Source organism: Apodemus sylvaticus, chromosome 5 (genome assembly GCF_947179515.1).
Source record: "Apodemus sylvaticus chromosome 5, mApoSyl1.1, whole genome shotgun sequence".
Taxonomy (NCBI): Eukaryota; Metazoa; Chordata; class Mammalia; order Rodentia; family Muridae; genus Apodemus; species Apodemus sylvaticus.
The window spans coordinates 68120693-68148356 of NC_067476.1; the positions used below are offsets into that span (position 1 = coordinate 68120693).

The window sequence follows — 27664 nt, forward strand, 5'->3', positions numbered from 1 at the left end:
TCCATATTTATTCAATATATTACTTGAAGTTCTAACTAGAGCAATTCGACAACACAAGGCAGTCAAAGGGATACAAATTGGAAAGGAAGTAGTCAACTATCACTATTTGCAGATGATATGGTAATATAGTTAAGTGACCCAAAAATCTCCACCAGAGTACTTCTACAGCTGATAAACAACTTCAGCAAAGTGACTGGTTATAAAATTAACTCAAGCAAATCAGTAGCCTTCCTATTCTCAAAGGATAAACAGGCTGAGAAAGAAATTATAGAAATGACACCCTTCACAATAGCCACAAACGATATAAAGTATCTTGGTGTGACTCTAACCAAACAAGTGAAAGGTCTCTATGACAGGAACTTCAAGTCTTTGAAGAAAGAAATTGAAGAAGACCTCAGAAGATGGAAAAATCTTCCTTGCTCTTGGATTTGCAGGATTAATATAGTAAAAAATGGCCATCTTGCCAAAAGCAATATACAGATTCAATGCAATCCCCATCAAAATCCCAACTCAATTCTTCATAGACTTAGAAAGAGCAATTCTCAAATTCATCTGGAATAACAAAAAACCCAGGATAGCTAAAACTATTCTAAACAGTAAAAGAACTTCTGGGGGAATCAGTGTCCTGGACCTCAAGCAATACTACAGAGCAACAGTGTTAAAAACTGCATGGTATTGATAGAGTGACAGGCAAGAAGATCAATGGAATAGAATTGAAGATCTGGAAATGAACCCACAGAATTATGGCCACTTGATCTTTGATAAAGGAGCTGAAAACATCCAGTGGAAAAAAGATAGCCTTTTCAACAAATGATGCTGGTTCAATTGGAGGTCAGTATGCAAAAGAATGCAAATTAATCCATTCTTATATTCTTGTACTAAGTTCAAGTCCAAGTGGATCAAGAACCTCTGACACTAGTAGAAAAGAAACTGGGGAAGATCCTTAAGGACATGGGCACAGGGGAAAATTTCTTCAACAGAACACCAATAGCTTATGCTCTAAGATCAAGAATTGACAAATGGGACCTCATAAAACTACAAAGTTTCTGTAAGGCAAAGGTCCTCCATTTTTCTTTTTTAATTGAAATTACTTTTTGATAATGCTATATATTCTAACTGCTGTTGCCCCTCACAGAAATCTCACATATATCCGTACTCCTTTCTTTCTCTCTAGAAAGCAACAAGTATCTAAAAAAATATTAATATAAGCAAACAGACCAGATGAAGCCAAAACAAAGAAACAGAAGAAAAATATCCAAAGAAAAGCACAATCATCTTTCATAGAGATACATATACTTAGAGAAATCTCCCAAATTAAAAAAGTCAAGTAACTTATAAAGGTAGACCTATCAGAATTACATCCAACTTCTCACCAGAAAGGATGTAAGCTAGAAGATCCTGGGCAGATCTCATACAGACAGACCCTAAGAGAACACAAATGCCAGCCCAGACTACTATACCTAGCAAAACTTTCAGTCACTATAGATGGAGAAACCAAGATATTTCATGATAAAACCAAATTTACACAATATCTTTCCACAAATGCAACCCTGAAAAGGATAATAAATGGAAAATGCCAACACAGGGAGGGAAACTACACCCTAGAAAAAGCAAGAGAATAATCTTTTTCCAACAAACCCAAAAGAAGGTAACCACACAAACAAAGATAACATCAAAAATAGCAGGAAGCACCAATCAATGTTCCTTAATATCTCTTAACATCAATGGACTCATTTCTCCAATGATAAGACAAAGACTAACAGAAATATTTTTCATGTAAACCTTCAATTTTATCAGAAAATGATTATAATTCCTCTTTCAATTAATTTAGTAATTTTTTATATCGACCATTTAATCTGTGTTATTTTCCATGGTAATCTTCAATGTTAATATGTTTTTTATATATTTCTTCTGTTTTATCAGAAATATTTTTCATGTAAATCTCTAATTTTATCACATAATGTTTTTAATTCAACTTTCAATTAATTAAAAATGTTTTTTATGTTTACAATTTTATCTGCCAAAGGCCTGGAGCCTCCCGGCCTGGGGAAGGTAGTTGTGGAGGCACGGAGTAGGACTCTGGTGATGATAGCTTTGAAATCTGAGAGTCTCAGAGCTTTTTAACTGTACTAAAATGCTGATGATAACTTCTTTTTTTTTTTAATTTTTTTATTCGATATAATTTATTTACATTTCAAATGATTTCCCTTTTCTAGCCCCCCCACTCCCCGAAAGTCCCGTAAGCCCCCTTCTCTTCCCCTGTCCTCCCACCCACCCCTTCCCACTTCCCCGTTCTGGTTTTGCTGAATACTGTTTCACTGAGTCTTTCCAGAACCAGGTGCCACTCCTCCTTTCTTCTTGTACCTCATTTGATGTGTGGATTATGTTTTGGGTATTCCAGTTTTCTAGGTTAATATCCACTTATTAGTGAGTGCATACCATGATTCACCTTTTGAGTCTGGGTTACCTCACTTAGTATGATATTCTCTAGCTCCATCCATTTGCCTAAGAATTTCATGAATTCATTGTTTCTAATGGCTGAATAGTACTCCATTGTGTAGATATACCACATTTTTTGCAACCACTCTTCTGTTGAGGGATACCTGGGTTCTTTCCAGCATCTGGCAATTATAAATAGGGCTGCTATGAACATAGTAGAGCATGTATCCTTATTACATGGTGGGGAGTCTTCTGGGTATATGCCCAGGAGTGGTATAGCAGGATCTTCTGGAAGTGAGGTGCCCAGTTTTCGGAGGAACCGCCAGACTGCTTTCCAGTGTGGTTGTACTAATTTGCAACCCCACCAGCAGTGGAGGAGTGTTCCTCTTTCTCCACACCCTCTCCAACACCTGCTGTCTCCTGAATTTTTAATCTTAGCCATTCTAACTGGTGTAAGATGAAATCTTAGGGTTGTTTTGATTTGCATTTACCTAATGACTAATGAAGTTGAGCATTTTTTAAGATGCTTCTCTGCCATCCGAAGTTCTTCAGGTGAGAATTCTTTGTTTAACTCTGTACCCCATTTTTTAATAGGGTTGTTTGGTTTTCTGGAGTCTAACTTCTTGAGTTCTTTATATATATTGGATATTAGCCCTCTATCTGATGTAGGATTGGTGAACATCTTTTCCCAATTTGTTGGTTGCCGATTTGTCCTCTTGATGGTGTCCTTTGCCTTACAGAAACTTTGTAATTTTATGAGGTCCCATTTGTCAATTCTTGCTCTTAGAGCATTCGCTATTGGTGTTCTGTTCAGAAACTTTCTCCCTGTACAGATGTCCTCAAGGGTCTTCCCCAGTTTCTTTTCTATTAGCTTCAGAGTGTCTGGCTTTATGTGGAGGTCCTTGGTCCATTTGGATTTGAGCTTAGTACAAGGAGACAAGGATGGATCAATTCGCATTCTTCTGCATGCTGACCTCCAGTTGAACCAGCACCATTTGTTGAAAAGGCTATCTTTTTTCCATTGGATGTTTTGAGCCTCTTTGTCGAGGATCAAGTGGCCATAGGTGTGTGGGTTCATTTCTGGATCTTCAATCCTGTTCCATTGATCCTCCTGCCTGTCACTGTACCAATACCATGCAGTTTTTAACACTATTGCTCTGTAGTATTGCTTGAGGTCAGGGATACTGATTCCCCCAGATTTTCTTTTGTTGCTGAGAATAGTTTTAGCTATCCTGGGTTTTTTGATGATAACTTCTAAAATGTCCTAGAAACTTTCTTGCTCTTTCTGAGGGTAAAAGACTGCTGGCTTAGGTGATTAACACCTGTAGCCTAACAGCAGAGGATTAAGCAGTCTGGTCTTTGTTCTATCTCAGCAGGAACTGCTGGGTTCTAACTTTCAGCTTGCTAGTCAGAAGTCTTTGCAGGGAGAAAAAAAAATGACACTTAAAGAAGTGGTTAATGAGTTTATTACTAAGTTGTAAAAAGTTTCCTATATAAAGCTTCTAAGAGGAAAAGCAGAAGGATCCTAAGTGGGGAAAGGGAAAAGTTCTTCTAATTGGAGAAAGGTAAAAAATGAGAGAGAGAGAGAGAGCAGGAGAGAGAAGGAGGAGAAAAAAGACACGCATGAGAGAAGAGAGAGAAAAGTAGTAGTAGTAGTGGTAGTAGTAGTAGTAGTAGTAGTGCCCTTTCTCTCTTGTCTTCAGTACTTATACATCTTTCAGAATGCATGATCACATGTTACAATGTTCATCACAAGTTCACACAAAAATCAAAGCATAAATTGAAATAGAAGTTTACAACAGAGAATGTTTATGTGCATATCCATTAGGAGTAATTATCTAGAGAGTAACATCTATCACTTGTCTTCTCTACAGGTTCATAGAAAGTTTAAAACCATATCTAAGTTATAAGTGAAATTTTGTATAGATAAACACAGTCAATATTTTATCTTCTATCCTAGCACCTATAATAAATCATTAGTTCCCTTTTTATGACCTTTGGTTAATTGTTTTATAACCTCTTGGAATGGGCTCTGAGTACGAGAAAATCTGGTTGGCATCTAAGAGAAATTAACTTGTGACACTTGGGAGACTGGCAGAGTTCTCATTACAGTTTGACTATAGAAAAGGACCTAGTAGCAGTCCTGTTATAAAAGAGCTTAATAATCATAAATATGATTTTAGGAATTCCTATAGGATCATCATTAAAACTAAAGTCATCGATTTGTCTACATAGCATCACTATAAGACTTCGTGGATCTGTAGAGATCTGCTCCAAAGGGGTGTGCTGTTACTTATTGATTATTATAAATGTATAATAATAACAAGAAAAGCTTATAAAGAGCAGGAATCCTTCCTAAAATTAGTTCCCCACAGTCTTGCTGAATGGGGGCTCAACTGTCGCAGATTATAATAATCCGAAACAGGCATTTCAGGATGATCACCTGCTAGTCTATTAGCTTGTCCCATTATGGCTCCTGACATTTATCTGTAAAATTTTCCATGAAATACTCAATTTAACGTGTTTTTCTATATATTTTTTCAATTTTATCAGAAATATTTTCCACATAAATCCTTAATTTTATCATAAAATGTTTTTTCTTCAATTATCAATTAATTTAGCAATATTTTATATCTACCACTTTACTCTTTAATTTTCCATGAAAATTGTCAATTTTAACATGTTTTCTATATATTTGTCATTTTATCAGAAATATTTTCCATGTAAATCTTCCATTTTATCATAATAGAATAAATAAACTGATGCATAAAAATGTTTAAAAAAATTTCCCTAAAACCATAAAACTAGAAATCATCATGAATATGCAAAACACTTTCAATGTGAAAAAATAATGCCCTGACAAACTTTATGGGACAAAGAACCTTTCAAAATTCAGAAATCATCATGAATATGCAAAACACTTTCAATGTGAAAAAATAATGCCCTGACAAACTTTATGGGACAAAGAACCTTTCAAAATGCGGTTGAATTTGTGTTAGCCCTATTTTCCTGGGCATAGTTTCTGTGTTTGAGTGCTTTGTATGCCCAGTGAGATTATGTTGATGAAAACTATTTTTTGGCCAATGGTTATTATATGGAAATAACTCGTGGATTACAGTGAGGACAATTATATTTTATATTTTCAATAAATGTTTTCAATTTTAAGTTTAGAAAATATCAATGATATAGTTTTCATGATACCATAAATATTTTAAGTAAAAAGTGATGTTTTTAAACTTTTGTTAAATTCTCTTTGATGTGTACAAGAATTGTCAAGCAAATATATATTCCCAAATCAGTCTGAATTGGAGTTACAGACAAGTTGTAAGTTGTCATGTGGATGCTGATAATAAAAACCTCTATCTTTTATAAAAATAGTCAGTGTTTTTAACTGCTGATCCAACTCTCCAAGCCCAATGAAAATATTATCAGGATAATAACTAATAATAACAAATGATATCAGAGATATTTAAAGATTCTGTTGGTATGTGTATCAGAAGTGGTTTCTAATGGTTACAAGGTTTCTGCTGTGTGGAACATAGTTTAGAGTATTCCCTGATCTGTAGACTGAGGCAGGTTAACACTAATTTTAGAAAGCATTTTAGAAAACCTATACAGCAATGATACACTTGGGCTAATATCACCAGCAGTAAAATTTGTAATCAGCAGTATGTTTTTAGTAGACAAAATTTATCAGATACTTAAAATTAATCAGGTTGAATGCATATTAGAATAAAAGCCTCTTACACTAAACAGAAAGTAAAAACCCATGTTGACTGAATCTGCTTCACAGATGAACCATCAACAGAAACCACAAGAAGGAAATCTAACCAATCTGAAGGAATTTGTTCTTCTTGGATTTTCAGATGTTCCTGATCTTCAGTGGTTTCTCTTTGGACTGTTGATTGCCATGTATTCCTTCATCCTATTAGGTAACGGCACCATTGTACTAATCACAAAGATAGACTCTGCCCTTCAGACCCCTATGTACTTTTTTCTTGGTAACTTTTCCTTTTTAGAGATATGTTATGTATCAATTACTCTTCCCAGAATGGTCTTCAACCTTGGGACACAGAAAAGGACCATCTCTTTCATTGCCTGTGCTACACAAATGTGCTGTACTCTTATCCTAGGGGCCACAGAGTGCTTCTTACTGGCTGTGATGGCCTATGACCGTTATGTTGCCATCTGTAACCCCCTGCACTATCCTCTAGTTATGAACCAAAAGGTGTGTTCTCAATTGGTGATTGGCTCCTGGATTAGTGGAATCCCAGTACAGATAGGGCAGACATCACAGATCTTTTCTTTGTCATTTTGTGGTTCCCACCAAATCAACCACTTCTTCTGTGACATTCCCCCAATTCTTCACCTGGCCTGTGGGAATATCTTTATCAATGAGATGATGGTTTTCCTAGGTGCTCTCTTATTTGTCTCACTTCCATTCCTGTTAATAGTATTTTCCTATAGTAAAATCATCTCTACAGTCCTGAAGCTGTCATCAGCCAAAAGTCGAGCCAAAGCCTTCTCGACTTGTTCTTCTCATCTTACAGTTGTGTTGTTATTTTTTGGATCAGCTATGATTACATATTTCAGGTCCAATACTAGTCATTCAGGTGAGACAGATAAAGTGCTTTCTCTTTTCTATACTGTTGTGACTCCTATGTTTAATCCCGTGGTATATACTCTAAGAAATAAGGATGTCACAATAGCACTGAAAAAATTCCTATGCAAACAATTTGTGAAAATATAATATGACTTATATTAGAGATATACCTTTTATTGTCGAAGTTTGCAGAAATATCTCTAATTATGCATCTTACCTGTTTCTATATGTAATTACAAGAAAATAAAATTTATATGTGATGTTGAGAGACATATCTCTCTTAGTAATGTTAAGTAATATATATTAGCAAATTAAAAATACTTCAATTTTATGTAACATTATTTATTGTGAAACATCATTCTCAAAACAAAATAGTTGATACAGTTGACTATTGTAACACATTCTGATATACTACTGAAAATCATATATATTTCATTTCCACATTTAGTTAGAATGATTGATTTTAATTACATAGTAAAATTAGTTTCAATTGGATCTCTTGTGTCTCTAAGATTATTTCATGTATAAAGACTCTTGCTGTCAAATCTGTTGATTTGTATCTTATCCCCCAAAACATTATGACAAACCCTTTCAATTAGTCCTCTGATTTCCAGACATATGCTAGAGGATACATGTTCTCACAAATTCACAAACACACACACACAACCACAGAGAGAGAGAGAGAGAGAGAGAGAGAGAGAGAGAGAGAGAGAGAGAGAGAGAGAGAGAGAGAGAGAGAGAGAGGTTGAGGGAGGGAGGGAAGGAGGGAGAAGGAGAGGGGGAGAGAGAAAAAGAGATATAGAGACAGGGAGAGACAGAGAGACAGAGAAATGGAGAAACAGAGAAACAGAGAGATACACATACACACTGTTTCAGAAAAAGCCCCATGATGTCATGGTGTGCTGTGAGGAAGTTTTTTCTTTGGTGTTTAGGTAAATGTTCTATAATTATTATTTAAGTATACTTGGTTTATGATATCACTTGTTTCCAGCATTTCCCTGTTTAAGTTTGGTCTGGGTGATCTGCATCTTGGCAAATGTGGAGTATTGAGATCACTACTCTTGCTGTAATATGGTCATTATGTAATTGTACCTGTAGTGAATGTAGTAAATCAGGGTGACCCGTTATTCTTGCATGGATGGTTAGAGTTAAAAGATATTTGTGTGCATTTCTCTTTGATTAACATATATTATATAGTATATAATTTCAGATTAATTTTGGTTTGAACTCTATTTGTCAGATATTAAAATGGCTACATGAGTTTGTTTCTTCTGTCCATTATTACATATGGTTTAAATAAAAGCAATTAATATGGGGCTGGTGAGATGGCTCAGCAGTTAAGAGCACTGACTACTCTTCCAGAGGTCCTGAGTTAAAATCCCAGCAACCACATAGTGGCTCACCACCATCCGTAATGAGAACCAGCACATCTTCTGGTGTATCTAAAGACAGGTACAGTGTACTTATGTATAATAAATAAATAAATCTTTGAAAAAGCTTTAAAGCAATTAGTAAATCTACATTCATTGTAAATGGAGATATCAGTAACAATCATTTTAAATATTTTTATTTGAAATTAGAATACATTTAGATCATGTTCCCTTCTAAGCACTTGCTGCTTTCCTCCCTCCAACCATTCCTATATATGCCTATTATTCTAATTCATATATATCAAATACGTATACATATGTGCAAGTTGTTCAGTTCATATAAACTTACTTGTACAATTTCAGGACTGACTATCAACTGACTGAACTGAACTCCATTACAGAGAACTCAACTGACTGAGTCTCTCTGCCTTCATTTCTCTTTATTAGCTTTTGTTTCATAGGTTGGCCTCATCAGGGTTGGGCATATTGTATTTCTGACTCATTCTGTCAAATATATCTCTGATTCACGACTTTGTCTGTTCTTCAATTAAACACTACTTTGAAACATGACTGCTTCCTTCTACTAACTAACCTTACCTTAATAGTTCTCTATGAGTTTAGCTGTATTCTAGACAGAGAGATTAAAAGTATATAGTCCCTCACCACAGTAGCTTCCTGTTGCTGCATTAAAATTCCTCTACAAATAATAATTATTTAGTATCCTATAAAATATTAATTAATCACTAAAGTAAAAATATTAAAACTGTTATTTGAGTTACTTCAAACAACATGATGGCTCATGTGTCTAAAGTACATATTCCATTTCTCTTTTCTAAAAATTTTCATCTGCATTAACCTTATAGATTATTGTGTATTGTTCTAGTGTTCTTCTCCACCATATTTTGACACAAACATGTATTTGAATTGGAGCAGTTATGAATCTACAGAAATTAGGTATATAACTTTATGATCTATCTTTTTTAAGTTTAATACTGTTTATTATATAAATTTTTCTACATTCTTTGTTTACATTCCAAATGATTTTCCATTTAACAGTTCCCCCCTCCCCATAAGTCCCATAAGCCCTCTTCCTTCCACCCATTGCCCAATCATCTCCTCCCATTTCTCTGTCCTGGTACTCCCCTACAATGCTGCATCAAGCCTATCCAGGACCAGGGCCCTCTCCTTCCTTCTTCTTGGGAATCATTTGATATGTTAATTGTGTCTTGAGTATTCAGTGCTTCTGGGCTAATATCCACTTATCAGTGACTGCATTCCATGTGCATTCTTTTGTGATTGAGTTACCTCACTTGGGATGATATTTTCCAGTTCCAACCATTTGCCTAAAAATTTCATGAATTCATTGTTTTTAATTGCTGAGTAGTATTCCATTGTGTAAATATACCACATTTTCTGTATCCATTCCTCCATTGAGGGATATCTGGGTTCTTTCCAGCTTCTGGCTATTATAAATAAGGCTGCTATGAACATAGTGGAGCATGTGTCCTTATGGCATGCTGGGGAATCCTCTGGGTATATGCCCAGTAATGGTATAACAGGGGGAAGACCCTTGAGGACATGGGCACAGGGGAAAAGTTCGTGAACAGAACAGCAGTAGCTTATGCCCTAAGATCAAGAATTGACAATTGGGACCTCATAAAATTACAAAGTTTCTGTAAGGCAAAGGACACTGTCAATTGGACAAAATGGCAAACAACAAATTGGGAAAAGATCTTCACCAACCTTACATCCAACAGTGGGCTAATATCTAATATATATAATGGACTCAAGAAGTTAGACTCCAGAGAGCCAAATAACCCTATTAAAAAATGGGGTACAGAGACCGGGTGGTGGTGGTGCACGCCTGTAATCCCAGCACTCTGGGAGTCAGAGGCATGCACATTTCTTTGTTTGAGGCCAGACTGGTCTACAGAGTGAGTTCCAGGATAGCCAGGCCTATGCAGAGAAACTTTGTCTTGAAAAAACAAATCCAAACCAAAAAAAAAAAAAAAAAAAAAAAAAAAAAAAATGGGGTACGGAGCTAAACAAAGAATTTTCACCTGAAGAATTTCAAATGGCTGAGAAGCACCCTAACATATGTTCAACATCATTAATCATTAGGAAAATGCAAATCAAAGCAACCCTGAGATTTCACCTCACACCAGTCAGAATGGCTAAGATTAAAAACTCAGGAGACAGCAAATACTGGCAAGGATGTGGAGAAAGAGGAACACTCCTCCACTGCTGGTGGGATTGCAAGCTAGTACAACCACTCTGGAAATCAGTCTGGCGGTTCCTCAGAAAACTGGGCTGACACTTCTGGAGGGCCCTTTATGGTCTGTCTTAAGAGGCCCTTGGGAACAGGAGACTTCTGTCCACCCTTTGTACCAGGGAGCCAGGAAGCTCCACAACCTTCCGTGCAAGGTTGCCAAGAAAGAGTCATCTCCCAGCAGTGCCTCCACTTCTGAGCATGGAGGTGAGATCTCTCTAGAGGGGAACTGCTAGGATAACACAGGCATGTGATCAGTGGAGCAGCTGGGGCAGGAGTCTTCCCATCACATTTGCACCAGGAAGGCAGATGGAGCCACAGCTTTCTGTGCACAGCCAACAAAGAGAGAGTGATCTCCCAGCAGTGCCTCCACTTCTGAGTACAAAGGCAAGATCTCCAGCTTCTCTCCAATAACTCTCTGGAGGGGAACAGCTAGGAGTGCACAGGGCATATAATCAGTGGAGCCAATAGGACAGGAGCCTTCCAGGTGCCATTTACATAAGGGACCCTTCTGTGCACAGACCCTGCCAGAAGACAGTTGATCTCCCAGGAGTACAGACAGAGGCTTACAGGCCCATAGGAGGGACAAGCTCCAGCCAAACACAGCAAGACGAACTAACACCAGAGATAACAGGATGGCAAAAGGCAAGTGCAAGAACCCTACCAATAGAATTCAAAACTACTTGGCAATAACAGAACTCAGTTCTCCTACTACAATATGTCCTGGAAAACCCAACACACCAGAAAAGCAAGAGTTGGATTTAAAATTGCATCTCAGGATGCTGATACAGGACTTCAAGAAGGACATAAATAACTCCTTTAAAGAAACACAGGAGAACATGGGTCAACTGGTAGAAACACTCAAAGAGAAAACACAAAAATCCCTTAAAAAATTACAGAAAAACACAAGCAAACAGGTGAAGGATTTGAACAAAACCATCTAAGATCTAAAAATGGAACTAGAAACAATAAAGAAATCACAAAGGGAGACAACTCTGGAGGTAGAAAACCTTAGAAAGCAATCAGGAGTCACAGATGCAAGCATCAACAGCAGAATACAAGAGATAGAAGAAAGAATCACACGTGCTAAAGATACCATAGAAAACATTGACTCAACAGTCAGAGAAAATGCTAAATGCAAAAAAACTTATAACCCAAAACATCCAGGAAATCCAGGACACAATGAGAAGACCAAACCTAAGGATTATAGGTAGAAGAGAATGAAGATTTACAACTTAAAGGGCCAGTAAATATCTTCAGCAAAATTATAGAAGAAAATTCCCTAATCTAAAGAAAGAGAAGCCAATGAACATACAAGAAGCCTACAGAACTCCAAATAGACTGGACCACAACAGAAATCCCCCCCCCCCGGTACATAATAATCAAAACAACAAATGCACTAATCAAAGAAAGAATATTAAAAGCAGCAAGGGAAAAAGGGCAAGTAACTTATAAAGGCAGACCTATCAGAATTACACCAGAAGTCTCCCCAGAAATGATGAAAATTAGCAGATCCTGGCCAGATCTCTTACAGACCCTAAGAGAACACAAATGCCAACCCAGACTACTATACCCAACAAAACTCTCAATCACCGTAGATGGAGAAACCAAGATATTCCATGATAAAAGCATATTTATATAATATCTTTCCACAAATCTTACTCTACAAAGGAGAGTAGGTGGAAAACGCCAACATAAGGAGGGAAACTTCACCCTAGAAAAAGCAAAAGAATAATCTTCTTCCAATAAACCCGAAAGAAGGTAACCACACAAACAAAAATAACAGGAAGCAACAATCACTATTCCTTAATATCTCTTAACATCAATGGACTCAATTCCCCAATAAGAAGATATAAACTAACAGAGATATTTTTCATGTAAATCTTCAATTTTATCATGAATTTTTTACCTGCTTTTTCAATTAAAAAAATAAAGAGTCCCTTGAGAAAAAAGCAAAAGCTGAAAGTAAAGGGAATACTGGGTTGGGAAGGATAAGTACAATTGCTGATTAATAAATTAGAAGTCTTAGATGTCTATATATAGTAAAGGTAGAAATGACAGTTGTTATTCTAATGTTCACTACTGCCATTATGTATCAACGTTTTAGATGAATATTTATTCCTGGGAATTCTGCATAATGTCACCAGTTTTCCCGCACAAAAAAAGAAAGGTGAGCCTTTCCTTTCTTTTCCTCCTAGAACTTTTGGAATAATAAGGTGGATGTCTAAATCCTGAGGATTTAGAACAAGTGCACATATTAACAATTTCATTCTTTTCCAATGACACAAGGATCTATTGTACATTTAGTGTTATCTAGTAGACTGTATTATAAGCCTGAATTTTTTTTTATTTTTTTTTGGTTTTGTTTGGTTTCGTTTTTTGAGACAGAGTTTCTCTGTATAGCCCTGGCTGTCCTGGAATTCACTCGGTAGACCAGGCTGGCCTCAAACTCAGAAATCTGCCTCTCTCTGCCTCCCCAGGGCTGAGACTGAAGGCATGCAACACGATATGGGTTCAGTGAGGTGCATTGGTGCTTGACACTTATCTCAAAGTCTGGGAGGCAACAAAAAGCAAGTTAAAACAGTTCTGAAACCTGACACATCTATATTCCCATCCATCCAGCCTGCATAAAAAAATAAAAATAAAAGCTCAGCCTTCCAAATAAATGCATAAAATTAAATGAAATGGTTACCAATTTCTGATGTTTTAAATCTAATTAGTTTTTAAAAAGTGAAGTCATTCTCTCATCTTTTTTATTCATTTAGGTTTGCTTAGAGGCAAAGTCTTACTATGAAGCCCTAGGGGGCTTCAAGCTAACAATTCTTTTGCCTCAGCTTGCCATATCCGAGATCCCAGTGTTGCAACGATTCTTATCATCTCATAATCACAAAATAGAAAAAAAACCTATTTAGACTATAAAATGCAGTAGCGTACTCAAGTACATCTTCTTTGTTGTTTTCTTTTATTTTGCTTTGTTCAGCTTCTTGATTCATGAAGAAACATATTCCCTTTAGTTAAAAAAGTGACTTGGGAAAGAATTTATTCCCAGAGCAGAGACAGTATCCTACTTAAACAGCACACTGTGAAATATGTTATAATGTGACGAACCTGTAAATTCGTAAAACTAAGTAAATCTTAATACTTAGGCTTAGAAATTCCCACTTACCTGTCATCTATATTCTGCCAGTTTATAAAGGTAGGTAAGGATCATGTTTAACATAATTTGACTTTGGATATATATCAAATTTGTATTTCCCTGTGGTGTTTTATGTTAGCTGTAGGATAATTTTATTAGGTTAGTTGAGAACAAAATATGAAATCCTGTTAAGTATTAAATGTAATGGAGCAGAATGCATTCTTAAGTTCATTAAAAAAGCTTACATTTTATGTGCTACCACCAGTCAATTAATAATTGAATTTTCATTATTAATTATATTGAGAATAATAATTTTATCTTATCTATTTAATATTTTACAAATATAAGATCTACATTTAATATCTCATAAAAATCTAACTATGAAAATAAGTGATCAAAATGTTGAATGAACATCACTGAAATGTGCCTATTGCTTATAATTATCAAAAGGGCTCATGATTGTAAAAAATTAACATCTCTTTTATTTTTGAAAAGCATATTTTTTTATTGAAAAGGGAAGCAAATTGAAGATTTACATGGAACATATTTCTGATAAAATAGAAGAGGCAATAGAAAAATATGAAAAATTAACATCTCTGATAAAAGATTTTAAAAGTATTAGGGACATATTAGCATATTTTCCACTGGAGTTTATTTTTTTTCCAATCAGGACATTTATATATTCAAATCTACATTTAATTTCCTACTTTGATTTTATTTTATGTATTTTCTCTGCAGGCTTTCTGTATGCATTATATATATTTGGATATTACAGTATTTGATATTGTAGTATTGACATTCAAGAACTTCTTTGTTTCATAGTATATGTGATTTAAATAACCATAAATAAATAACCATAAATAGCCAAAATGACTACATTTTACTGCAGCAGAAAAGAGGTTTTCAATTTATTTTTATTTCATTTATGAAATTATATTTATATAATTTCCACATATATTTTTGTTATATCTATTTCTTAGTAACAATTAATAATTTTTTTATAAAAATTAATTGTTATAAAGTTTTCCAAAAGAAAATCAGGAGAAATACTAAAATATTTGATAATTCTTCATGGGAAAAGATGCTTACTATGCAGAAAGTGATTGTGTAATACATTGATGGAACACTTGCCTAGCATGCACAAGGCCAGGGATTTAGATGCTAAACAGTTTACAACAATGAAAGGCAGAAGATTGTTTTCTATAACATGTAAATTTACAATTGTTCATGACAAACCTGTAGTTTAAAAGGGAAAACTAAATAAATGTGAGTAAAATGGATGGCTTTTTTGTAATTTTTATTTATTTATACCATTTATTAGTTATTTTAAAAAATCATATTTTAAATACAACATATATTATGACTTTCTCTTCTGAATGTTGATACTTCCCATTGAGACAGAAAAAGATTTCTGTAGAAGTTCAGAAAGCAAAACATCTACTAATATCATTTTTATCTAAGTGCTTTGAAAAAAGATATCATAGTTCTATTTAGAAACATACATACATTGAAATTTGTTTTAAATGCAAAGCAATTGAGACCACAATATAGAATGTCACTGCTGTCCTACTCCTTAACTAAATATAGTAAAACCAAGTTAAAAGGCATATTTTATATTATTTATCCTTTTAGCACATCATTAAACAAGCAGATGCAGTCTACATAATACCCCCTGTTCTTAAGGAAAATGAACTTGTTGAAGCATTTGTCAATACCTGGGAATTTATTTCTACACTGAGTCAAATAGGTGAAGAAACATGTTTAAATACATTATGTAGTGTAATCAAGAAAGGAGAAACTTTTGGAATGTTTTATGAACTTGAGATGACACTATAGATCTGCCATTTATATTAAAAGTATTTGTAACTTTTGAGTTTCTGTTATAGTAATTTCACATTTTCATATTAAACTTTTATTAAGGGATATGTAAATTTTAGAATTAGAATCAAGCTCTATTACTACTTTACCACTATTTTTATATATGAAATAGTACAGGGAGAAAATAATTTTTTACTTACCATTCCTATTCTTATCAAATATTTTTAGAATATCCAAGTTAGTCTCAAACCCTCCACATACCCAATTTTCATCTATGTTTTGACACTAAATTTTTGAACACCAACAACACATAACACTGTCAAAACTTGGTTGAAAGCCAAACTCTTCTTTGAGGTGACGTTGCTGATTACTCCTTAAGTGAATATCACTGAACTTAATTACTTTGAATATTGAGTATAAGACAGTCAGGTTTTTCTCATAGAGCAGATGGTCATTGTAAATTCAACATATTATTGAAATGTTACTCAACTAAAGAAAATGTATCTACTACAGAACAGAGGTAAATGTGTAGGTTGAAGATATACACATGGAAGAAAATGGGTAAAATGAGTAGATTATTTGATAATTCTTGGATAAAGATGTGTTTTTGTTTGTTATTTATGAAATACTTTTGAAAGTTTCTAAATTTTGGGAAGTTTTATAATCATTATTAAAAAGGAAAAACTATGGGGTAAAGGAGATTAAAATGGAAGTTATAATTATAGAGTTATATAAAGCATAAGAAAAATGAGTGAGAACTTGCCAGTATTCCTTATCATAAAACCCAACAAAAATCCATACAATGAAGAATGGAACAAGTGAAGTAGATGAGTAAGCACAATAAGGAGGCATATGGAGAGCTTAGAGGGGCATGGAGAGAGCTCTGATGGCCCAGATTTTGCTACAATGGATGTATTTTCAGGATAGAGAGATGTCACCCTTAGGTATATCTCCTTCACCATGTGTGCAGATGAGAAAGGGGACATAGCTTCTGATCCTTGAACATAATGATTTAAAGAAAATAAAACTTTTCACAGCATACTCTGACTGGCATGAAATACCCTTGACAACATTTGAGAACATAACGAAAATACTTGTATTTGTTTTTATTCTTTTAGAAATGTTAAAAAGTTCTGAAGAGAGGTACCTGTAGCTTATATGTAAGATAAGAAAACCAAATGCAGTAACGTGACTAGCAATTCTGACTGAGTCAACTCAAAGCATGGAACACACACAGCTCAGGGCAAAGCTCAATGCCTCCACAGTTACCCAATTTATCCTTCTGGGATTTTATGAAATTCCCAATCTCCAGGGTTTTCTATTTGGAATGTTGCTCATAATTTACTTGATTATCCTAATTGGAAATAGCTTCATTACTGTGATAACTAGAATTGATCCTGCACTACAGAAGCCCATGTATTTTTTTCTTAGCAAATTTTTCTACTCTGGAAATCTGTTATGTATCAGTCACTCTTCCTAGGATTCTGTTCAACATTGCTACTCAAGATAGACACATTTCTGTCCTCAGCTGTGCCATGCAAACATACTTCTTTCTTATGCTGGGAGCCACTGAGTGTTTCTTCTGGCGGTGATGTCCTATGACCGCTATGTGGCCATCTGCAATCCTCTGCACTATCCTCTGGTCATGAATCCAACAAAGTGGACTCAGCTGGCAGCAGGCTCCTGGCTTGGAGGTATTCCAGTCCAGATAGGACAAACTTGTCAGATATTCTCTCTACATTTTTGCAATTCTAACCAAATCAACCACTTCTTCTGTGACATACCACCCATTCTCAAGCTGGCCTGTGGAGACACTTCAGTTAATGAGCTGTCTGTCTATTTAGTGGCCTTCCTGTTTGCTGCAGTCCCTTTTATGTTGATTCTTGCCTCATATACCAAAATTATTGCCACCATCCTGAGGTTGCCAACAGCTACAGGACAGACAAAAGCCTTCTCAACATGTTCTTCCCATTTGCTTGTGGTGTTTCTGTTTTTTGGATCAGCTTCTATTACATACTCAAGGCCAAAGTCAACCCATTCTCCAGGAACTGACAAAGTCTTCTCTCTATTCTACACCATTGTGACTCCTATGTTCAACCCCCTGATATACAGCTTCAGAAACAACGATGTGATTGGTGCCCTGAGAAAACTGTTATGTAAAAAACAATGTCAGCATGTGTGCCCTAAAGTCTAAAGTTATCTATAAACTTCATGTGACACAGGGGCACTATTCTCTTGCCTGTTATGGAATGCTACTTCTTATCTACTTGTAAGTGGTCATCTGTAGACCTATTTGCTAATCTCATTTAACTAGCATCTAGTCTATGCTTCCAGGTAATGGTGTTCTCTGAGTTCAGCAGATTTTTCATTTACATAGGGCAGAATTGAAAATGTTTTCTTTTTCCTTTTTTCTTTTTATAATTCCTATCTAATCAGACACTTCTCCTGTGATATCCTATCTAATGCTAATCATTGTTGTGTGAACATTTTTGTGAATATTTGGATAATATTTTTGGTTCTGTTTATTTGCCTTGGTTCCTTTTATGCTAATAATCTTTTCCTAGTGTATAATTGTCTCATAATCTTGAAATTTCCATCAGTCATATTAGGCTAAAGCAGCTTTCTGCTCATTGTGTTTTCTAGTTGTATTGTTATATAATATGTTTTATGCTTTTGTATACTTTTGTAATTTTCATAGCTATTTCCAAGTAAGAAGCACATCATATGATAATGAATATTTAACTGTATGGATATATATCACTTTGTATTTTATTGTATTAACATTATAGAACTCTATTTAATTATAAGATATCTGATTTTATAACAGTAATGATTTCCAAATAAGATTTAATTTGTATATGCTAAGGCAATGTTATGTATTCACTATCAAATAAACAGCTATTCCATTTTAATACATATATTTTTGTGTAATATTCTCCTTCCAAAGTGCATAATTTTATAAATGAAAAAACATTCAATTTGATTTACTACCAGGGGTTGTTGGAGTCTGTAGTTGCAAAGCAAAGGGTGGCTACCAGAAGAACTGACAGTTCTTTTTTTAAGATTTATTTATTATACGTAAACACACTTTATCTGTCTTCACACACACCAGAAGTTGGTACCAGATCCCATTACAGATGGTTGTAAGCCACCATGTTGCTGCTGAGATTTGAACTCAGGACCTCTGGAAGAGCAGTCAGTGCTCTTAACTGCTGAGAATCTCTCCAGCCCTGAACTGAGAGTTCTAATCCCAAACTTCCGGCAGCAGGGATAATGCATACTGGGAATGATGTGCTGAACATTTGAGCAGATATTCTGATATACTATCACAAAGTAATTATCTTTTACCAGCTTTTAAGTTAGTGATTTTGTTTGGTTTGCTTTGTTTCTGTTTTAGAATATGGATAAACTGGTTAGTTTTTGTAAACTACTCAGAAACTAAAGTCACATGGAAAGTTGCAACTTTCATCAAGGAATTCTTTCCAGAGTCTTGGACTGGACTTTGGGCATGTCAATGAGATGTTTTCTTAATTTCCGCTTGCTATAGGAGGCCCACAGCCTATGAGTAGTGTTATCCCTAGACAGGCAGACTTGGGCTTTACATAAGTAGTTGATCAAGACAGATGGAGTAAACCCTTGGGCAGTACTTCCTCTCTCTAGATTCCTGCTTAAACCTCCATACTAACTTTCTTTATTGACAGAGTATTAGGTGAACTAATACTGTCACCCAGAAAACAAAAAAGAAAGAAAGAAATACACAGAGAGACAGACACACACACATAAAAAAACAAAAACAAAAAGAAAAGACAAACAGAACAAAAACAAAACAAGCAAAACAAAACAAAACAAAACATTCCAAAACTTTTCCTCCTGCAAGTTGCTTTGGATCATTGTCACTATGACATCAACAGAAAACAAATCGAAAGTGTGGGCAATAGATATTAGAGGAAAATATCAACAAAAACATGCAGGTATGTGCATTGTTTTGTTTAAAAATGGCTCTCCAAACAACTCAATTCATAAATATAGCCCAAGGTTTTCTTGTGTGCATTTGTAGTGTTGAGAATCTTACTGTTGGGGTCTGGGACTTGCTACGCACCATTAGTACAACAATCTCAGTTAAACACAAATGGCTTATTGAATGCACACAGTAATACTGATTGCCCAGCATCACAAAAGAAAACCTAATTGTGACACCAGTCTGTCCTCAGAGGAGACTTTCTATAGGAAAAATCATGGTTAAAAGTGTAAAGGTACACTGTGAAGTTGTATAATATCTTTTTGGCTAACTAGATAATGTATTATTAATAGCTAACCTTTGCTGATTGACCCTGAGTGAGGTAAGAAGGATGATGGACAGGTGGTAAACAGGGAAATTTCAGAAAATTGAGATGACAGGGTGATCCAACTGTAGCTATTTCACTTATTAGTAATTTTCTTTTAGTGTCAGCTATGGATAATTATTTCTGGGAAGTAGAGTCTGAGAAGCTTAACTTAAATGTACTTCTGAGAAAAATGGAGACTGAATACAAAATGGCTACAGTTATGTTTAAAGGAGCAGGTCTCAACACTTACCAAGATCAACACATGCTAAGAAAATATTGGGCTGGAGGTATGGCTCAGAAGTTAAGAGCACTGGCTGTTCTTGCAGAGGTACTGAGTACAATTCCCAGCAACCACATCGTGGCTTACAATCATCTGTAATGAGATCTGATGCCCTCTTCTGGTATGTCTGAAGACAACTACTGTATACTCATATGCATAAAATAAATAAATAACCCTTTTCTTCTGGCAATTATAAATAGGGCTGCTATGAACATAGTGGAGCATGTATCCTTATTACATGCTGGGGAATCCTCTGGGTATATACCCAGGAGTGGTATAGCAGGATCTTCTGGAAGTGAGGTGCCCATTTTTCTGAGGAACTGCCAGACTGATTTCCAGAGTGGTTGTACCAAATTGCAACCCCACCAGCAGTGGAGGACTGTGTTCCTCTTTCTCCACATCCTCGCCAACATCTGCTGTCTACTGAATTTTTAATCTTAGCCATTTTGACTGGTGTAAGGTGAAATCTCAGGGTTGTTTTGATTTGCATTTCCCTAATGACTAATGAAGTTGAGCATTTTTTAAGATGCTTCTCTGCCATCCAAAGTTCTTCAGGTGAAAATTCTTTGTTTAACTCTGTACTACATTTTTTAATAGGGTTATTTGGTTTTCTGGAGTCTAACTTCTTGAGTTCTTTATTTATATTGGATATTAGCCTTCAATTTGATGAAGGGTTGGTGAAGATCTTTTCCCAAATTGTTGGTTGCCGATTTGTCCTTTTGATGGTGTCCTTTACCTTACAGAAACTGTAATTTTATGAGGTCCCATTTGTGTTCATAGCAGCCCTATTTATAATTGCCAGAAGCTGGAAAGAACCCAGGTATCCCTCAACAGAAGAGTGGATGAAAAATGTGGTATATTTACACAGTGGAGTACTATTCAGCCATTAGAAACAATGAATTCATGAAATTCTTAGGCAAATGGATGGAGCTGGAGAACATCATACTAAGTGAGGTAACCCAGACTCAAAAGGTGAATCATGGTATGCACTCACTAATAAGTGGATACTAACCTAGAAAACTGGAATACCCAAAACATAATCCACACATCAAAAGAGGTACAAGAAGAACGGAAGAGTTGTCCCTTGTTCTGGAAAGACTCAGTGAAGCAGTATAGGGCAAAACCAGAACAGGGAAGTGGGAAGGGGTGGGTGGGAGAACAGGGGAAGAGAAGGGGGTTTATGGGACTTTCGGGGAGTGGGGGGCTAGAAAAGGGGAAATTATTTGAAATGTAAATAAAAATATATTGAATAAAAAAGACAAAAAAATAACCCTTTTCTTAATAATCACAACCTTAAAAAATAAAACAATTTTTGCAAAACCCAAGGAATTTACCTTGGTTTCTATTTTACATGATTAAATTCTTAAGTGGGAGGAAACATGAAGTTTCTTCCAGTACAATGTAGCATGGGGATAGAACTTATTCCCAGAGTAGAAACCATTTCCTACTTAAACATCACTGAGTGTTCTGACAGCACACTAAATACTTATTGGCTTCTTTCAACTAATTGAAGTATCTATCAACAGCTTAAAAAAAAACATTATTGTTAATATAAGCTGAATAATAAAGTTAAGGATTATGATTTCAGGACTACACAGATAAATTCAAACTACATTTTCCAAATAACTAATGTATGCATAGCTTTAATCTTCTTTTTAAATATCAGCATTAGAGAGAAAATATTAAAATAAGTGAAAAAATATTGTAAATAATTTTTATTAATTACAAACATTGTTCAAAATTTCTTTTTAAAGTTCTGATATTTTAAGCTTTAGAGAAAAAAATAAACTATTAAATATGTTTTAGGATAATCAAATACAATAAAGAACAATAATAGGAATATGGACAAAATATTATGTGTTAATTTGTATCACAATGCTAGCATATTTTATTCATTTAAAAGTATTATTTATCTAACAAGCCTTCTTTTCAGTTATATATGAACTTGTTTGTTTTATATAGGTTGGAGTTCATAGCTCTTAAAGAATCTACATTTTAACATGGTACATAATGAGTATCATTAAAATATGTCAGCCTCCTATTATAGTCAAAGATGTTCCTGGTAGTTAATTGTTAAATCTGTAAGTGAATATAAAAATATTATACAATTATTAGTATATGTGTATATGTTAATTTACACATATACACAAAATATTACAAAATATTACACATATCACTATTACAAAAATAGTGATTTTTGCTCAAAGAAAAACCTTTTTTTTCTGTTTTTTTTTATTCGATATAATTTATTTACATTTCAAATGATTTCCCCTTTTCTAGCCCCCCCCCACTCCCCGATAGTCCCTTCTCTTCCCCTCTCCTCCCTCCCACCCCTTCCTACTTCCCGTTCTGGTTTTGCCGAATACTGTATCACTGAGTCTTTCCAGAACCAGGGGCCACTCCTCCTTTCTTCTTGTATCTCATTTGATGTGTGGATTATGTTTTGGGTATTCCAGTTTTCTAGGTTAATAACCACTTATTAGTGAGTGCATACCATGATTCACCTTTTGAGTCTGGGTTACCTCACTTAGTATGATGTTCTCTAGCTCCATCCATTTGCCTAAGAATTTCATGAATTCATTGTTTCTAATGGCTGAATAGTACTCCATTGTGTAGATATACCACATTTTTTTGCATCCACTCTTCTGTTGAGGGATACCTGGGTTCTTTCCAGCATCTGGCAATTATAAATAGGGCTGCTATGAACATAGTAGAGCAAAAAACCTTTTTTAAATTCATGGAACTTCAAATGACTTTCAACCTTTATCTCCTCTGTTCATAAATTTTATCAGAGAAGAATAAGCCCTGTGTACACTTCCATGTTAAATACATTAGTTAAGATTAAAGTAACTGTAGGCAAAATATCATTCTGTTGAATGTGTCAAATAAATAAGCATGAAGTACTCAAATAAAACAAAAGTGCTTATTTCCAAAGGTACTGGTGGCTCTCTTTTTTAATGTATTGATTGTGTTTTTCAAAGGTTTACAACAGTCAGAAACAATAGCTATAAGGGACAATATTTTAGAGGCACTAAGTATTATAGGCACAGAAGCTCAAGAAGCAGAATCCTTGCCAAGTGTGTGTCAGACCAGTGCTTCAAGGAAGCATCACAGGAAAACTAAGTGTCATTAGGACAGATCACTATAGTTTCAACAACTTTTTAACATGCAGCTCTAAATGATCAATTGCTAAAATGTAAATAAAATTTTCGATGATGTTACAAATAAAAATTGAAATATTCCCATCTAAAAAAAAAAAACAGAACAAAAATAAAAGACCACATGTTGTTCAGATAGTGAAAAAATAAAACACTTGCTCATTCTTCATCCCCTTTAGGCATTTTGGAAATGTGACTAGATTTAAAAATGTATTACATAAGAGATTTAACATTTTAACTTTTCTGCCTTCTGGAATGGGAATCTTTGAGAGTAATATTTATCCAATGAAATACAACATGCATACTGCTTAAGAATATAACATGAAATAAGTTAAAAGAACATTTTTTTTCTTTTCTAGTTTTGACTTTGTGATAAGTCCAAGATTTAATTAAGGAGGTTAAAAAGAAGTTTAAACATTTGTAATGTATATAAAGAATTAAACTTGTAGTATACAAATAGTTTAGTAATTTTAGGTTTTATCTGGAATTTTCTATTTACTTTATATATTCAATTATAGTATTTTTACATTCTGGAGTCTATATCTTTTCATGAAAGTAATTTATAGTTTTATTGAAATAGTACCTATTTTGTATAGTACTTTAATATCAATATGAAAGTTTGAAAATAGGAAAGAAATACTTTTAAACATTTGAGCATTATAAAAATATTGGGAAATGAAAGTTTGTGCAAGATCAATATTCATTTAAACACCTGGCATCATTGTTTTGATTGTGGACTCTTGCAAACAAACCATGGCCAGGCAGTGGTGGCACAAGCCTGTAATCCCAGCACTTGGGAGGCAAAGGCAGGTGGATTTCTGAGTTGAGGCCAGTCTGGTCTACAGAGTGAGTTCCAGGTTAGTCAGAAACCCTGTCTCAAAAAACCAAAAAACCAAAAACAAACAAACAAAAAAAAACCCAACAACAACAACAAAAACAAAAAACAAAGCAACAACAACAAAAAAACATGAACATTGCTAAAATCATGATTAGTGGTCTGAATCCTCTTGTTTGCCAGTTTCTCCCTTTGTCTATAGATAAGTGAAACTGTGGCAATTGGTCAAGAAATATTGAAAAGAATATTATAATGGAAATATTTTAAAAGTTGAAATGTATAATTCTTACATACTCAACAGTGACTTCAGAGTCACACACATTATGAAGAAAAAAATACATGTGCTATAAAATGAAGTTAAATACATTTATGGGAGTACAGAGTATAAATATAGGGAAATAGACAAGCAAAATTTTGGGAAAATTGAAATATTAATTTCAAGATAAAAGGTGAATGTATTGATAACCTTTTAAAAAACTGTTAAGCTTTATCCATTTTCAGACAATTCATAACAAATTTTATAATGATAGAAAATTTAATAGTTATAAATTCAGAAACTGATAGAATATAATGAAAAGAAACACACCTATTAATCATTTTTGTCCCCACATAAATGTATAGAAGAAAGTTAACTGGGATAATGCAAATACTTGGAATTCATTCAGGATGAGCTGTGGAAAAGCTGGTTTTCTATAATAGAAGTATGCAAGGAATAAACCATTTCTTGGCCAGAGATGCTAATGAGACCCCTCTTAACAAGGATGATTTGATAGTGTTTAATTAATGATCTGAAAGTACAAACTAAAGTAGAAACATTCAGTCTGAAAGAAAGTTTAATTATTAAAGTAGGATATGTAAATTTGGATTGAGAGAAGAAAATTAATATACTATGGCTTTGACCATAACCCACAAAATACAAAACTCTTAGTGAATTAGAAAATATGTATGGGGCTGGAGAGATGGCTCAGCGGTTAAGAGCACTGACTGCTCTTTTGGAAGTCCTGAGTTCAAATCCCAGGAACCACATGGTGGCTTACAACAATCTGTGATGAGATCTGATGCCCTCTTCTGGTGTATCTGAAGACAGCTACAGTGTACTTACACTAAATAAATAAAACCTCCTCCGAGAGGGGCCAGAGCAAGAAGCTGTAATGAGATCTGACGCCCTCTTCTGGTGGGTCTGAAAAGAGCTACAGTGTACACACATATAATAAATAAATAAATAACTAAATAAATAAATAACTAAATAAATAAATAAATAAAACTTTAAGAAAGGCCGGGCAGTGGTGCAGCACACCTTTAATTCCAACACTCAGGAGGCAGAGGCAGGCAGATTTCTGAGTTCGAGACCTGGTCTACAGAGTGACGTCCAGGACAGCCAGGGCTACACAGAGAAACCCTGTCTTGAAAAAACCAAAAACCGAAAACCAAAAACCAAAAACCAAAAACCAAAAACCAAAAAAAAAAAATAGTATGTATGATTGTTTTGTATGCTTTAGCAAAAATTAATCTTTCCGTTTTAAACATTTGGAGCATATACAAGGCATAATTTTTTTTAAGCACTGAAAATTTTAAACAAGTGTTATCACTACATTATACATGAGAAGAGAAATACAGGTAAAAGCAAATATTTTTCACTTTTGCTTGAATCATTCCTAGAGATGAAATTTATTTTATTCTGGAATGAGGAAAATACTTCCACTATGATGGACTTTCTCCTCCTGGGATTTTCAGATCTTCCCAACCTTCAAGGGTTTCTGTTTGGGATGTTCTCCATAATTTACTTGATTATCTTGATTGTAAACAGCTTCATAATTGTGATAACTAGAATTAATCCCGCACTGCAGAAGCCCAGGTATTTTTTCCTGGCAAATTTTTCTACTCTGGAAATCTGTTATGTATCAGTCACTCTTCCTAGGATTCTGTTCAACATTGCTACTCAAGACAGAAACATTTCTGTCCTCAGCTGTGCCACACAGATGTGTTTCTTCCTTATGTTGTGAGCTACTGAATGTTTCCTGTTGGCTGTGATGTCCTATGACCGCTATGTGGCCATCTGCAACCCTCTGCCCTATCCTCTGGTCATGAACCCAACAAAGTGCACTCAGCTGGCAGCAGGCTCCTGGCTTGGAGGCATCCCAGTCCAGATAGGACAAACCTGTCAGATATTCTCTCTACATTTCTGCAGTTCTAACCAAATAGAGCACTTCTTCTGTGACCTACAGCCCATTCTCAAGCTGGCCTGTGGGGACACTTCAATGCATGAGCTGTCTGTCTACCTAGTGGCTATGCTCTTTATAGTTTTCCCTTTTATGCTGATACTTGCCTCTTACAGAAAAATGATTGCCACTATCTTGAGGTTGCCAACTGCCACAGGACGGGCAAAACCTTCTCAACTTGTTCTTCCCACTTACTTGTGGTATTTCTGTTTTTTGGATCAGCAACTGTTACCTACTTGAGGCCAAAGTCCACTCATTCTCCAAGAACTGACAAACTGTTCTCTGTGTTCAACACAATTGTGACTCCCATGTTTAATCCACTGATATACACTCTAAGGAACAAGGAGGTGATTGCTGCACTGAGAAAATTGTTACCTATGAAATAGTGCTTGGAGCTCTGGAACAAATGATTGAATTGCTTCTTATACAGTTCCTAAGTAGGTCAATTTTTATTCAGTTTTTGAAATATAATCCTTTTTTGTTTCTCAAGAACTATTTTATTTTGAATAATAGCCTGAAATTTGTTGTTTTAAATGCACATATTAATCTGTCTGTATTCAATAAAATATAATAAAAAAGCCCATTTAATGTAAATTATATATGATGTAAATAACAGTTTTTATGGGAAAACTTTGAACAGAATTCAAAATTTTGAAACATGATATATTATTTATCTAAAGCTTAACAAATAATCATCCCAATGTTCTCTCATTTATCAATATACATACATAAGGAATGTACTTTAATATCAATGTGTTTTGAGAGAATTGCTAAATCAGATGATAAAATAATTAACATTGATATATTGTTTCTCTGAGTCCTGATATCTGTATCAAATATGTGTCACAGTATATATGTCACAGTATAAATAAAAATGAAAAAATATTTAAACCTACAATTAGTTTGTATATCATGTAGCTATAACAATATGATAAAAAGCTGCTTTTGTGCTCCTGTCTGCTTTTTGTCAGTGCAGAAAATCTTGATAAATCTTGATTTATTACATATAATTTCTAACAATTGTGTCCAACTTTCTGACATTTCAACAGACATGTTTTCTACAAAGTTCATACTACAGAATCTTATAATTAAGTACATAAAAATAAAAGAGTTTAAATGGCAGTTAATGAAAATTTTCAATCGGTAAAACAGCTTTCTTTGCAATTATATAACCTTAGTTTTAATACCCATCACCTATGTTAAAATATGCAT

General features: G+C 34.6%; 1 protein-coding gene and 2 pseudogenes across 1 annotated transcript; all 3 read left to right on the top strand.

Moving 5' to 3' along the window:
• Positions 1-6232: 6232 nt before the first annotated feature.
• On the top strand, positions 6233-7189 carry LOC127685559 (olfactory receptor 10AG1-like). Its single transcript, XM_052182863.1, has one exon. It carries the CDS (start codon positions 6233-6235, stop codon positions 7187-7189), a length of 957 nt encoding a protein of 318 aa, XP_052038823.1.
• A 9668-nt stretch (positions 7190-16857) lies between these two features.
• Positions 16858-17829, top strand: LOC127684809 (olfactory receptor 10AG1-like; annotated as a pseudogene).
• Positions 17830-24279: 6450 nt separating this feature from the next.
• On the top strand, positions 24280-26838 carry LOC127685584 (olfactory receptor 10AG1-like; annotated as a pseudogene).
• The last annotated feature ends 826 nt before the right edge of the window (positions 26839-27664 follow it).

Coding starts and splice junctions, on each gene's coding strand:
- LOC127685559 (XM_052182863.1), top strand. CDS start 6,233: ATGAACCATCAACAGAAACCACAAGAAGGAAATCTAACCAATCTGAAG.